Here is a 14,132-nt window from a genome sequence, read left to right as displayed (position 1 = left end):
GTCATGCTATATCCGAAACGAACAAAATATAATATATATAGTAAAGGTAGATATAGTGGGGGTTGGTAGATGTTAATATCCTATTTAAATTTGTAATCTGAGTTTGTCAAATGCACGACAAAACCCGGTTCGCTTTGAGATCCAGTTCCTTGAGTCGCAAGTCAAAGTTCATCTTTCAAATCTAATTTATAGATTAATCAATTGCTTCTTCTTTTTTATTAATATTTCAAAAAAAAGTTGGTAATTTTTCTTTCCCAATATAACTTGTTTTGATATGAAAAACAAGATTATAAGTTGCGCGTTCATCCAACTCTCAGTGCTTATGTTAGTTGATGATGGCTATTTGAAACGAATGATGCCCAGAGGGCTCTCTTTTTTGATAACTTTTCAATAGTAATTGACATTTTAAGCTTAAAGAATATTTAGACATATGCAGCTGACCATTTTCAAAAAACAATATCCATTAAAACCTCAGAATAAACTTCAGATCAAACTGTTTGTCAAATTTAAGTTACAACTTTAACCAATAGATAGAAAAATGAACTTTCTTTTCCGGCAAAGCCACACAGCATCAATCAAAATGGAGACTCAGAACTGTCTAGCAAGACACAAACTCAGATTACGCAGCAAAGTTGCTCAGACCAAAATAACCATTACCATATCCGTAACCAGGGACATGAGAAGCAGGATCAATCTGATTAGGCTTAGCTTCAAACTGATTAAAGGCCCTGTGTCCATTAAAACCAAAAGGTGGCAAATTAGAATTTGCATTCTCAATCAAGATGCTATTAGCTTGATTGTTCACATTTTTCTTCAACGCTTCCATGCAGTCCTTCAATTGTTGAAGCTCATCAAATCCCATCTTTTCGACTGGAGATTCCCACCAAAACTGGCTCTGGCTAGCTTGCCTCATGTCATCAAGTGCCTCTCCTCTCTTCCTCTCACCCTCTAGTTCATTGAAAATCTGTGTGAGATGGAAGTTCAGCTCGCAAACAGTCATACTACGATGAGCTTCAACGAGATGGAGAGTGCTTGAGTTTGAAGGTGGAGGATTGCGACTAAAAAACCTATCAATTATACCTTCAACATTAGGATGTCCAAAGGAGAACACTTTTCCAGCTGGAGAAAAGACTATAATGGCAATCTCAACTCCACAAAGTGTACAGAGCTCACTTGCCTTCTTAAAAAGGCCTGATCGACGCTTTGAGAAGGTAACTTGCAGGTGATTCTTACGCTCTATTTTCGCAATCTTGATCTTTTGGCGGCCAATGCTGAACTTTTTGGCCATCACTAAACAAGCTATCAAGAACAGAAACCAAAAGAAAAGCAAATGGAGCAATGTTTATGTATGTTGAAGCTCTGATTTGTAGAGTAAAATCATTTGGTATTTATAAGAGGCTTGGCATTAACACTGAAAGCTGGCAAAAATTATAATCTCCTAATCTGTGTTAAGGGAATCAAACATATTGTTCCTGTGACAATATCAATGATTGGGGAGTTACAAAAATCTTATTTCTTAATGTATGGATATTACTAATATTCATGTTATTGCACATTTTTAAATCAAATTAAGCCAATAAATTTTGTTATTAAATACTTATTGTAGCGAATTTGTTATTCTGTTGGTTGTAGCCACCATTCTCATTTTACTTAATCTAGTGAAAATTACCTTAAAATTCACATGAAAAAATAATTTGACAATATCTACGTATAAGTTATTTAGCAGTGTCCGTTTTGACTAAATTTTTTTCTGTGAATTACGTGTCAAAATTCGCTATTGTAATTTCCTTTTAAATATATTTTTCTTACCGGAAAGCATGATTTGCATAAAATTTTTAAGATATTACGATCCGTAAGACGTCAACGTATCAAATAATGGGCATAATCTATTTTTCATTTAAAATAGAATTATTACAATACAATAATATTGGCTAAAATAGGATGGAAATTTTGGTGCAATTTTAGTAAAACATGATAAAATTTCATTCCATTTCCGTCGAATTGAAGCTTAAGTGCCTTTTTAGGAGATATACAATGCGAACCGGACTAAGTTATCCTTGTGCTGGTGTTCAAATGTGGATTGGATTTGATTAAATTCATATTCATATTCATTTAAATTTATTGGATTGGATTGAGATCGGATCAATTTCAGATTTTTAATAGCGTAATTCATAAACAAATTCATTAGGATCTTCGATTATCGGATCGGACCACTGGATCCATTTAAATTTTTTGAGATGAATAATTTTAATTTAACATGGTTCAATAATAAAAAAAACTAAAGCACAAGAAACTATTTTAAGTTAGAGGTGTTGTGAAAATAATTTTTTTTTTGAAAATATGTGAAAATAGTTCAGTTTAAAATAATTATAAAATAAATACATAAAATTAAAACATTGTAATTTCAGAAATATATGAATTAATTACATATGTCAATTTCAAAAATTAAAATAAAAAAATGTTGTGAATTGTGAATAACTAAAATATTATGTATAAAAATAATTTGTGACATACATGATTCACTCATTTGAATATGATAACATGTGGTGTGTACAAGAAATTTTAATGTGATAAAATAATAGTTAATGTGAAAATACAATAAAATAACTTATAAAATTAGAATACCAATACATATAAATTAATTTTATTAATTGATTATAGTTAAATTTTATTTATATATATAAATAATTTATAAATGTATAAGTTTAGTAGTTCGGATGTGGTTTTTATCGACGAGTGAAAATCCATATCCACTTCTTAATGAATCGAATCTTTGTAAGATTGGAGGGGAATAGAGCTGCAAATGTACAGAGCCGTTCGTGAACAAAAATCGGGATCGGTTCGCTTAAGTGAACTTGGCTAGACTCATTTTCTTAAACGAGCCGATCGCGAATAAAAAAATAAGCTCAGATAATTAAACGAGCCGAGCCGAGTTTTTTAATATTCGGCTCGGACTCGGCTCGTTTAGCTCGGACTCGGCTCGAACTCGGTAACTCGGCTCAGATAAATTTTTTAAATATAACATATACTCCCTCCGTCCCTTTCAATTGTTTACATTTTTTAGAGAGTGTCCGACACGCATTTTAAGGTGCATATAAAGTATAGTTTTGTAATTTTTTTTACAATTTTATTTTTCTGAATAAAAATTAAAACATTCAACTTTTATTCAAAAAAAAAAATTGTAAAAATAAGTTACATAACTATACTTTTTATGCACCTTAAAATGCGTGCCGGACACTTCCCCAGAAATGTAAACAATTGGAAGGGACTGAGGGAGCAATAAATATTTACTAATCACTTTTATAAAGATTTTAAATTTTTTTAATTAAAATTTAATACTAATTTTAAAGTATAATAATTAATTTAATAAAAATTCAATATATATTTTAACAATAAATAATTTAATTAATTTCATACATAGCACTAGAGCTTGATTACTTTAACAAACAATTTCTAATTAAACTTAACACTAAATATCACCTCACACTTTTATTAGAGGTGTCTATGATAAAATCGACCAAAATTACAATTTCAAATAAATTAAAATAGTGAGTTCTTAAAATAAATTATAATATTTTTAAGAAAAACATAAGATAATTTTTAATAATTTTATTTCTCAACCACTTAAATGGGCTTACTTCCTTTATTTTATTTTATATCTCGTTTCTAATCTAAAACAATTTAACTGAAATATAAAAAATTACTAAATCTTTGACAATCGACATCAACAATTTAAAAGTATTGTATAATTTCTAAAGTTATGAATGTCTCATTAATTTAAAATAAAAATGATTTTGTTCTTAAAACTCGACTAGTGAAAAAAATTGATAAGTGTAGAGTGTAAGTGTGAGTATATAATTGTAAGATGAAATTAGTATTTGATCTCCATAAAACTTATAAAGTTATAAATTATACCTTAAGCTTGGTCGATTAAATATGCGAACTATTAGTGAACAACTCGACTCGGCTCGAGTTCGGCTCGGCTCGGTTATTCGTGAGCAAACTCGTGTCCGGCTCGGCTCCTTTATAAACGAGCCGATCGTAAACATTTTTTTTCGGCTGGGTTTTTAAACTCAGCTCGGCTCGGTTCATTTTAAAAAAAATTATGCTCGGCTCGACTCGGACAGAACTCGGCTCGGTTCTGTTCGTTTGCAGCTCTAGATGGGAAGGTGGGAGCAGACCTGTTTTTGGAAGAATGGGAGTTGAATACTACCAGTTTGTAACACCCCTTCTTAAAAATTAGAAGGAGGTATTATCTATCATAAACCTGCAAACGGAGCACTAATATATTTCTAAACAATAAATAAACAGTATAAAATCTCCAAAAATAATATTAAATCTACAAACTGTCTAAACCAAAAATAAGAATGTTGAAATCTCTAAATAAATAATTAAGTCCGATATTGATAAAGTCAAAAATTCTAATCAATAAATGGGGTTGCTCTCCATAGCACAGTCCAAGATTTCCCCTATGCACCTACCGGAAAAAATACGGCATGAGCCAAACGTCCAGTACGGATTTGGAATATAATTTATAAAACAGAAAATCAGAAATAAATATTTCACAGCTTATAATAAAACAATAATTTTGGGTATGATATTTCATACCGAAATCAGAACGGATACAAATACACACATCATAGGGTACCTAATATGTACAACAGAATGGATAACGTGTACGACATATACAACGTCACCATAAATCAAATCACAAATCAAATTCTGGGTGCAGCCACGTATCCTGAACAAATTTCAAAATGGCCAAACGCTCCTCCCAAGAGCTAACAGAAGGATACGCCATGACCAATCACAGTGTCACGGAAGTGTCATGTCACTGGTACCGCAATGACATGGCTGTAGTACTCCTGTTAACTCGGTATACCCTAAATCACACTAAGGGTTCAAAATGAAAATATTCTCGAAAATTTAAAAATCACATGAGAAAAATGATACAAATTTCCAAAGCAGGTGAGTGTCATAAATAATTTTTGAAAACCGCATACACAGATATCTAAATTTTCAAAATCAAATTTTAAAATAATTTTCGGAAATTAAAACGGTCAAAGCAAATATTAACGGAATGAACAGAAAGTAGAACAGAATGAATCAAATAAATATAATGGACAAGAGGAGTAACGGTGAATAAAAAAGGGACATAATCCGTACCTCGAATATCGCAACTAAAGTAATATCAAAATCTGCAAATGATGTGATAAATCCCCGACCCGTGATCTAATTACAAAATTAAAATTTATAATTAATATTTGTTGCTTCTTAATTTATTCAAAAATGATTTTTTTATCAATACACAACTATTCGGCTCCGAATCAGTACATTACATGTCCTCGAATTTAACACTAAAGAGACCAAATGTCATGTCATTATTACATTTATAATTATACAATTTGTTTAAACGAATGCACCTAACTACCACACTGCTTACTAATTTAATAATACATATACTTAAAATAGTTAGATTCCAAATTAACTACCATTGTTCACCTTTATTAAATAATTAATTATAAATTATGACACTAGTATAATTGGACTCACTAGTATAATTGGACTAAGTACATGTACACCAATTAAATTATTTTAATGGTAAGTGGCATACATAAAATCAATTTAAATTATAACTAATAAATAAGTATATTGAAGTAGTGAAAAACCCTCACAAAATTTTAATTTTATATAAATAATTTAAATAACTTGAATCATCCAGTTGCCACACTATCATAGTCTAATCAACCGCAATTAAATAAAAGCTCACATATGCATAATCTAACTTAATAATTTTAAAGTAACATGAAAATTGGAATTGAAGCAGCAGATCTTGTGGATTAAACATATGTATAAATAAATAATATAATTCGCACTTGACACTGTTGACGTGATTTGACAACAAAGAAACAAGGATGGCCATACACTTTATTACTAAATTTGTGTGTTGTGTGTGCTCTGTCAACAATTGACAAGGTCACATGCGAAGTGCTTAGCTATATGACTAATTATAATAACAGGCAATAAAGAGTTACCTTATTCAATGAAAACAAACAAAAAAACTACTACAAGGCTCGATGACTCTGTTTTCCTCTAAGTCTTTATCCGCCTGCTCTTCTAAGATTTTTCTTCTCTTTTCCTTTGCTTGCGTAAATTAAGAATGCCCATGTGTTGATATATATATATATATATATATATATATTACACAAGGTATCCTCTAACTATTAGAATTAGAATTATAACAACTAATTACTATTACTTTTATTTCCATGCTATTTAACAAATGATTTAAAATCACTTATTTTAATTTTAATTCAAATCTTATTATTATTATTATTATTATTATTATTATTATTATTATTATTAAATTCTCGTATATTACATATATACCCCCCTTAAATACGATTCCGTCCCCGGAATTAAACAAAACTAAAAACTCGTACCTGAATCGAATAAATACGGATATTTCTCACAAATAGATTCTTCTAATTCGCAAGTAGACTCTCTCTCCGGATGATTTTTCCACAAAATTTTCACAAACGGAATGGCGTTCTTCCTCAAAATTCGCTCCTCTCAAGCTTCTTCCACACAAGAAAGATCTTCTCTAATCTTATTCAATGGATACTAAACTACGTGTAATGGATGATATTTATAGCCCCTCAAAACAGACACATGAAACACATTATGCACATGAGATAGTTGTGGCGACAACGCAACTCTCTACGATACCAAAACCTCAAAAGGTCCAACATATCTCGGACTAAGCTTTTCCCTCATACCAAAACGCTTGGAATACAACGGCAATCCCAACTCCACAAAGTGTACGGAGCTCACTCGCCTTCTTAAAAAGGCCAGATCGACGTTTGGAGAAGGTAACTTACAGGTGATTCTTACGCTCTATTTTCGCAATCTTGATCTTTTGGTGACCAATGCTGGGCTTTTTTGCCATCTCTAAACAAGCTATCAAGAACGGAAACCAAAAGAAAAGCCAATGGAGCAATGTTTATGCATGTTGAAGCTCTGATTTGTAGTGTAAAATCATTTGCTATTTATAAGAGGCTTGGCATTTACACTGAAAGCTGGCAACAATTATAACCTCCTAATCTGTTTTAAGGAAATTAAACATATTGTACCTGTGACAATATCAATGATTCGGGAGTTACAAAAATCTTATTTCTTAATGTATGGATATTAGTAATATTAATGCTATTGCACATTTTTAATTCAAATTAAGCCAATAAATTTTATTATTAAATACTTATTCTAGCGAATTTGTTATTCTGCCGGTTGTCACCACCACTCTCATTTTACTTAATCTAGTGAAAATTTCCTTAAAATTCACATGAAAAAATAATTCGACAATATCTACGTATAAGCTAATTATTTAGCAGTGTCCGTTTTGACTAAATTTTTTGCTGTGACTTACGTGTCAAAATTCAGTATTGTAATTTCCTTTTAAATATATTTTTCTTACCGGAAAACATGATTTGCATAAGATTTTTAAGATATTACGATCCGTAAGACGTCAATGTATCAAATAATGAGAATAATCTATTTTTCATTTAATAATATGGCCTAAAAGAATTTTTTGTTGGAGGAAGGTTCAATTGCCGAAAAATATGCTAACACCTCTTTATAGGAAGATATAATCATGTACAGAAGTTTTTGGGGATAGAATTATTACCATACAATAATATTGGCTAAAATATGATGGAAATTTTGGTGCAATTTTAGTAAAACATGATAAAATTTCATTCCATTTATGTTGGATTGAAGCGTAAGTGCCTTTTAGGAGATATACAATGTGAATCGGAGTAAGTTATCCTTGTGCTGATGTTCAAATTTGGATCGGATTTAATTAAATTCATATTTATTTAAATTTGTTGGATTGGATTGAGATCAGATCAATTTCAGATTTTTAATAACATAATTTATATCCAAATTCATTAGGATCTCCGATTATCGGATCGGACCTCCGAATCCATTTAAATTTTTTGAGATGAATAATTTTAATTTAACATGGTTCAATAATAAAAAAACTTAAGCACACAAAACTATTTTAAGTCAGAGATGTTGTGAAAATAAAAATTTGAAAATATGTGAAAATAGTTCAGTTTAAAATAATTATAAAATAAATACATAAAAGTAAAACATTGTAATTTAAGAAATATATGAATTAATTATATAAGTCGTTTTTAAAAATTAAAATAAAAAATGTTGTGAATTGTGAATAAATAAAATATTATGTATGAAAATAATTTCTGACACACATGATTCACTCATTATAATATGATAAAATGTGGTGTCTAGAAGAAATTTTAATATGATGAAATAATAGTTACTTTGAAAATAAAATAAAATAACTTGAAAAATTAGAATATTAATACATTTAAATTAATTTTATTAATTGATTATATTTAAATTTTATTTATATATATTAATAATTTATAAATGTATAAGTTTAGTAGTTAGGATCTGGTTTTTATGGACGAGTGAAAATCCACATCCACTTCTTAATGAATCGAATCCTTATAAGATTGTATGGGAAGATGGGAGCAGAGCTGTTTTTGGAAGAATCTTATGTCGTTATTTTACTAATCACGCTATTAGACTGAATATTTATGATGATAATTCCTTGGTGCACATCTCGTTGATCAGCTTAAATCTTCCTTTGTGTACCTATGCAAATAAAGTGACAGTACCATTTTTCAGAGAACAAGTTGCATTTGCATTCTATTCAATAACATTATCATATACCTTAGCCAAGAAACTAGCAATGTTTCTACAATAGGTTGTGCCCAAAGAAGTTAAGAAATACTATGATTCTACTCAAATTTTGATGGCAATCCTCAGCATGTTAAACACTCATTTTCGATTTTACGATGATAAAACCGTGAATAGACAAGCTTTGAAAGATAAAAAGAAAGGAGGATTGCTTTTACTGTTATGAAAGAACGCGGACCATAGATTGAACTTATGTCAATCAAGAACCAAGTACCAAGTATTGTGCGGGAGTTCTAGTGTGAGGACTGGTGAGGAATAACTTTGAGAGAAAGTGGAAACAACAAGAACCTCACTCCCCCCCTCCCTCTCTACGACCCTATCTAAAATGCAGTCGGCTTATTTTTCGGATAAAATTGGAACAAGAATCATATATCTCCTGTTCCTAAAAATGCAATAGCAAATAGTTATATAAAATATGAATAATATTTATTTATTTATATTATTAACAGGTCCAATTTTAATCAATTTAGGTGGAATATTTTATCGAAATTGAAACATTTAAATTGAAATATTTTTAATTTTTTAATTTCAGTTCAAAATCATTTTTATTTGAATGGAGTTTTCATGTTTTAGTACTAGTGTCAATTCATTTTTTATTTTGTTGAACGATGATTTTTACTTAAACCTGATAATTTGTTCATTTTATATTCTTTCACGTCTTCTTGTACTTTCGTGTTTAGTTTAAATGAATACTAAATCCATCACTAGTTAAGAATTCGTTTGTGTACATGTACCTGCATGTCGTGTAATTTTGTGTCATATTTTATGTAATTTTGACCAAAACATTATTTAAATATTATAATTTCGATTAAATTTTTAGTCTCATCCCATCCAGACTATTTGGCTAACATAGAAAAAGGGCAGCATTCCGTTCCCGAGGGACCTTAATTGAGTCCGTAAAAATAAAACCTGTTCAACAAAGTACTTCTCGTGTTACTCAATATATTTGTTTTTTAACCTTGAAATAAAATAAAATCACTGCGTTCCAATTTTAGTAAAATAATGAATGATATTCCATTAGTAATGAAAAAGGGTGGAGGGGATCCTTATATGTGTTAATGTTGTTCAGGTCGATTAAAGGGTGCAAAAAATAGTTAGAACTAAATATGAAAATTATGAAAAAATATCTCGTAATGTATTTAACCATAAAATCGATTATGCTCCTGCAGAAGTGTCTACTTGTTACAAAATCTCATTTGTCAAAGTATTGATTTCATTTTCTTAAAAAAGGTCGCCCTACTCGAAACGAACAAAATATTATATATATTTAGCCGTGTAATTTGAGGAAGAAATGAAGAAGCTTTTGGAAGGTGGTTGGTCCAGGGTTTGCGGACTAGTGTAAGTTCTGTTATGTAAAGTTGTTTATATTATATTATATTATATTATATTATATATTATGTTATTTTATAGTTGGGACTAGTGTACTTCTTTTCGAAGTTATACTAGTGGGTTTGGTATTGAATTGAGAATTATTTTAAAAGAAAGTGAAAAATGTATTTATTGAATTTGGAATTCTTGTTTCTAGAACTGTAATCTTAAAAGATCTTGGATTAGTTTGGGGTCATAGATGTTAAATATCTTCTGCTGACATTTGTTTATTGATTAAACAATTTATCTTGGATTGAGGTTTCATCGTGATAACCAAATCCTCTGACCCCGTATATGGATTTCATGTACTAAAAAAAGGTCGCCCTATTCGAAATGAACAAAATATTATATATATATATACATATACATATATATCGTAAACGAGGATATAGTAGAGGTTGCAAACAAGACGGTATACAACTTGGTTTTGGAAGATATGGTACTAAAACTTGTAGAGACGGTCGTCTTTCAGATCGAGCCATTGAAGTAGCGCCTCAAGTTATAATCGAACAACTCCAGCAAATAATTTAAAAAAATATGGAGACATGGGTAAGAGTTCTCGCATATCTTTTTATTACTAGCAGAATGGGAAGCGAAAAGGAAATTCTATGAGTTACGTTACTCGTATGTGCACGTGACACATTTTACTTGAAATATGTGTGGTGAGTTTGTCAAATGCACGACAAGCCCTCGTTCGCTTCCATATTTAGGTTCCTCCAGTTGAGTCGCAAGCGAAAATCGTCAAAGGTCTCATTCAAATCTAATTTATAAATTAATCAATTGCTTCTTCTTTTGTTTTTAACATTTTCACAAAATAATGATTTTTCTTTTTCAATATAATTTTTTTGTTAGGAGTACTTTTATTAATTGAGTTTAAGTCAATAAGTTATAAGTGTTGTCAAATTTTTGAATTTGAAATTTTTTCTATTTTATTTTTATAATAATTATAAATACAATATACATTTATAAAATATATTTAAATAATTTTTAAATATTTCTTTAAATATGTATTTATGTCAATTTATATTTGTTCATGTGGTGTAACAAAGGTAAATTCAAAACCGCCTCTTAATTTATTTATTTAATTACAGTTACGTGTTTGTGTACGAAAAAGATAAACCGAAATACGAAAAAAAATTGTGTCATATATGAAATTGTTGACTGTAATTGTACCGTAATAATATGTATTTATGGCAACATTATTATTTGTTTCAAAATGAGACAATAAAAAAGAACAAACAATTATTATTTCAACCAAACAACCCTCTACTACAAAATATTAGGGGTCCAAAATATTATTAAAAAATCCAATCTTATAAATACTAGGGGTCCAAATAATTATAACAAAAGATAACTTTTCTGGTAATAATATGAGATCTTGCATGCATTAATGTGCGTCTGCGAATTCAATTTGAACATATGTCCTGACAAGTCAATTCATAAAAATTTATAATACAAATTTGGGGTTAGGTCGATTTTGGTTACCTACTCAAGCCCAAAACCCCTTGCAGCGGTTACTGCATTTCAGAATCAGATAAATTCCTTCATATCCAAAACCCCTCTTCGCATATACTGTACATATACACCCATGCTCTATACCTCAGAGCCACTAAAGCTCAGACCTTTTTACCTTAAACCCCCCAATTCGTATATGTTTAGTTAAACCCGACAATTCGTTTGTTTTATATACTTTCAAATCAGGAAACTTTTATGTTTAGTTTAAATGAATAGTAAACCAAAACATGACTAGTTAAAAATTCGTTTCATGTTATGTACATTCATATCATAATTTCGTGTCATATTTTGTGTAATTTTAAATGAAACATTTTTTTTAATATTAAAAATTTTAATCTCGTTCCATCTGGCTGGCTGTTTGGATAACATAGAAAAAGGGTAAGATTTTATTCCCGAGGGATCTTAATTGAGTCAGTAAAGATAAAATATGTTTAGAAAAATACTTCTTATGTAACTAAAGACATATGTTTTAAACCGAGAGACAAAATAAGATCATTGCATTTTTAGTAAAATAAAATAGTAAGGATAATCCATTAGTAATGAAAAGGGGTGGGAGAGTTATATGTATATATGTTGATTAGATCGATTAAAGGGTGCGAAAATGGCTAGAATTGAATGCAAAAAGTATAGAAAAATATCGCGTACTGTATTTAATCATGTATTTAATCAGAAAATCGATTATACTTTTGTGGAAGTATCTACTCATTACAAGATCTCGAGTGTTAATGTGTGAATTTTATACACTACAAAAAAGTCATGCTATATCCGAAACGAACAAAATATAATATATATAGTAAAGGTAGATATAGTGGGGGTTGGTAGATGTTAATATCCTATTTAAATTTGTAATCTGAGTTTGTCAAATGCACGACAAAACCCCGTTCGCTTTGAGATCCAATTCCTTGAGTCGCAAGTCAAAGTTCATCTTTCAAATCTAATTTATAGATTAATCAATTGCTTCTTCTTTTTTATTAATATTTCAAAAAAAAGTTGGTAATTTTTCTTTCCCAATATAACTTGTTTTGATATGAAAAACAAGATTATAAGTTGCGCGTTCATCCAACTCTCAGTGCTTATGTTAGTTGATGATGGCTATTTGAAACGAATGATGCCCACAGGGCTCTCTTTTTTGATAACTTTTCAATAGTAATTGACAATTTAAGCTTAAAGAATATTTAGACATATGCAGCTGACCATTTTCAAAAAACAATATCCATTACAACCTCAGAATAAACTTCAGATCAAACTGTTTGTCAAATTTAAGTTACAACTTTAACCTATAGATAGAAAAATGAACTTTCTTTTCCGGTTCAAAGCCACACAGCATCAATCAAAATGGAGACTCAGAACTGTCTAGCAAGACACAAGCTCAGATTACGCAGCAAAGTTGCTCAGACCAAAATAACCATTACCATATCCGTAACCAGGGACATGAGAAGCAGGATCAATCTGATTAGGCTTAGCTTCAAACTGATTAAAGGCCCTGTGTCCATTAAAACCAAAAGGTGGCAAATTAGAATTTGCATTCTCAATCAAGATGCTATTAGCTTGATTGTTCACATTTTTCTTCAACGCTTCCATGCAGTCCTTCAATTGTTGAAGCTCATCAAATCCCATCTTTTCGACTGGAGATTCCCACCAAAACTGGCTCTGGCTAGCTTGCCTCATGTCATCAAGTGCCTCTCCTCTCTTCCTCTCACCCTCTAGTTCATTGAAAATCTGTGTGAGATGGAAGTTCAGCTCGCAAACAGTCATACTACGATGAGCTTCAACGAGATGGAGAGTGCTTGAGTTTGAAGGTGGAGGATTGCGACTAAAAAACCTATCAATTATACCTTCAACATTAGGATGTCCAAAGGAGAACACTTTTCCAGCTGGAGAAAAGACTATAATGGCAATCTCAACTCCACAAAGTGTACAGAGCTCACTTGCCTTCTTAAAAAGGCCTGATCGACGCTTTGAGAAGGTAACTTGCAGGTGATTCTTACGCTCTATTTTCGCAATCTTGATCTTTTGGCGGCCAATGCTGAACTTTTTGGCCATCACTAAACAAGCTATCAAGAACAGAAACCAAAAGAAAAGCAAATGGAGCAATGTTTATGTATGTTGAAGCTCTGATTTGTAGAGTAAAATCATTTGGTATTTATAAGAGGCTTGGCATTAACACTGAAAGCTGGCAAAAATTATAATCTCCTAATCTGTGTTAAGGGAATCAAACATATTGTTCCTGTGACAATATCAATGATTGGGGAGTTACAAAAATCTTATTTCTTAATGTATGGATATTACTAATATTCATGTTATTGCACATTTTTAAATCAAATTAAGCCAATAAATTTTGTTATTAAATACTTATTGTAGCGAATTTGTTATTCTGCTGGTTGTAGCCACCATTCTCATTTTACTTAATCTAGTGAAAATTACCTTAAAATTCACATGAAAAAATAATTTGACAATATCTACGT

At 30.4% G+C, this 14,132-nt stretch overlaps 2 protein-coding genes across 2 annotated transcripts; both read right to left on the bottom strand.

Moving 5' to 3' along the window:
* Positions 1-619: 619 nt before the first annotated feature.
* Positions 620-1,288, bottom strand: LOC141701455 (agamous-like MADS-box protein AGL62). Its single transcript, XM_074505104.1, has one exon. The coding sequence runs from the start codon at positions 1,286-1,288 to the stop codon at positions 620-622; it is 669 nt and encodes a 222-aa protein (XP_074361205.1).
* An 11,753-nt stretch (positions 1,289-13,041) lies between these two features.
* LOC141701454 (agamous-like MADS-box protein AGL62) lies at positions 13,042-13,710 on the bottom strand. The gene has a single exon (XM_074505103.1). The coding sequence runs from the start codon at positions 13,708-13,710 to the stop codon at positions 13,042-13,044; it is 669 nt and encodes a 222-aa protein (XP_074361204.1).
* Positions 13,711-14,132: the final 422 nt, after the last annotated feature.

This window comes from Apium graveolens, unplaced genomic scaffold, assembly GCF_009905375.1.
Source record: "Apium graveolens cultivar Ventura unplaced genomic scaffold, ASM990537v1 ctg3854, whole genome shotgun sequence".
Taxonomy (NCBI): Eukaryota; Viridiplantae; Streptophyta; class Magnoliopsida; order Apiales; family Apiaceae; genus Apium; species Apium graveolens.
Note: the sequence above shows the minus strand (reverse complement) of the source record. Positions and strands in the feature narration are given on the sequence as shown.

Excerpts from the sequence above, each read along its gene's own strand:
- LOC141701455 (XM_074505104.1), bottom strand. The coding sequence starts at position 1,288 with ATGGCCAAAAAGTTCAGCATTGGCCGCCAAAAGATCAAGATTGCGAAA.
- LOC141701454 (XM_074505103.1), bottom strand. The coding sequence starts at position 13,710 with ATGGCCAAAAAGTTCAGCATTGGCCGCCAAAAGATCAAGATTGCGAAA.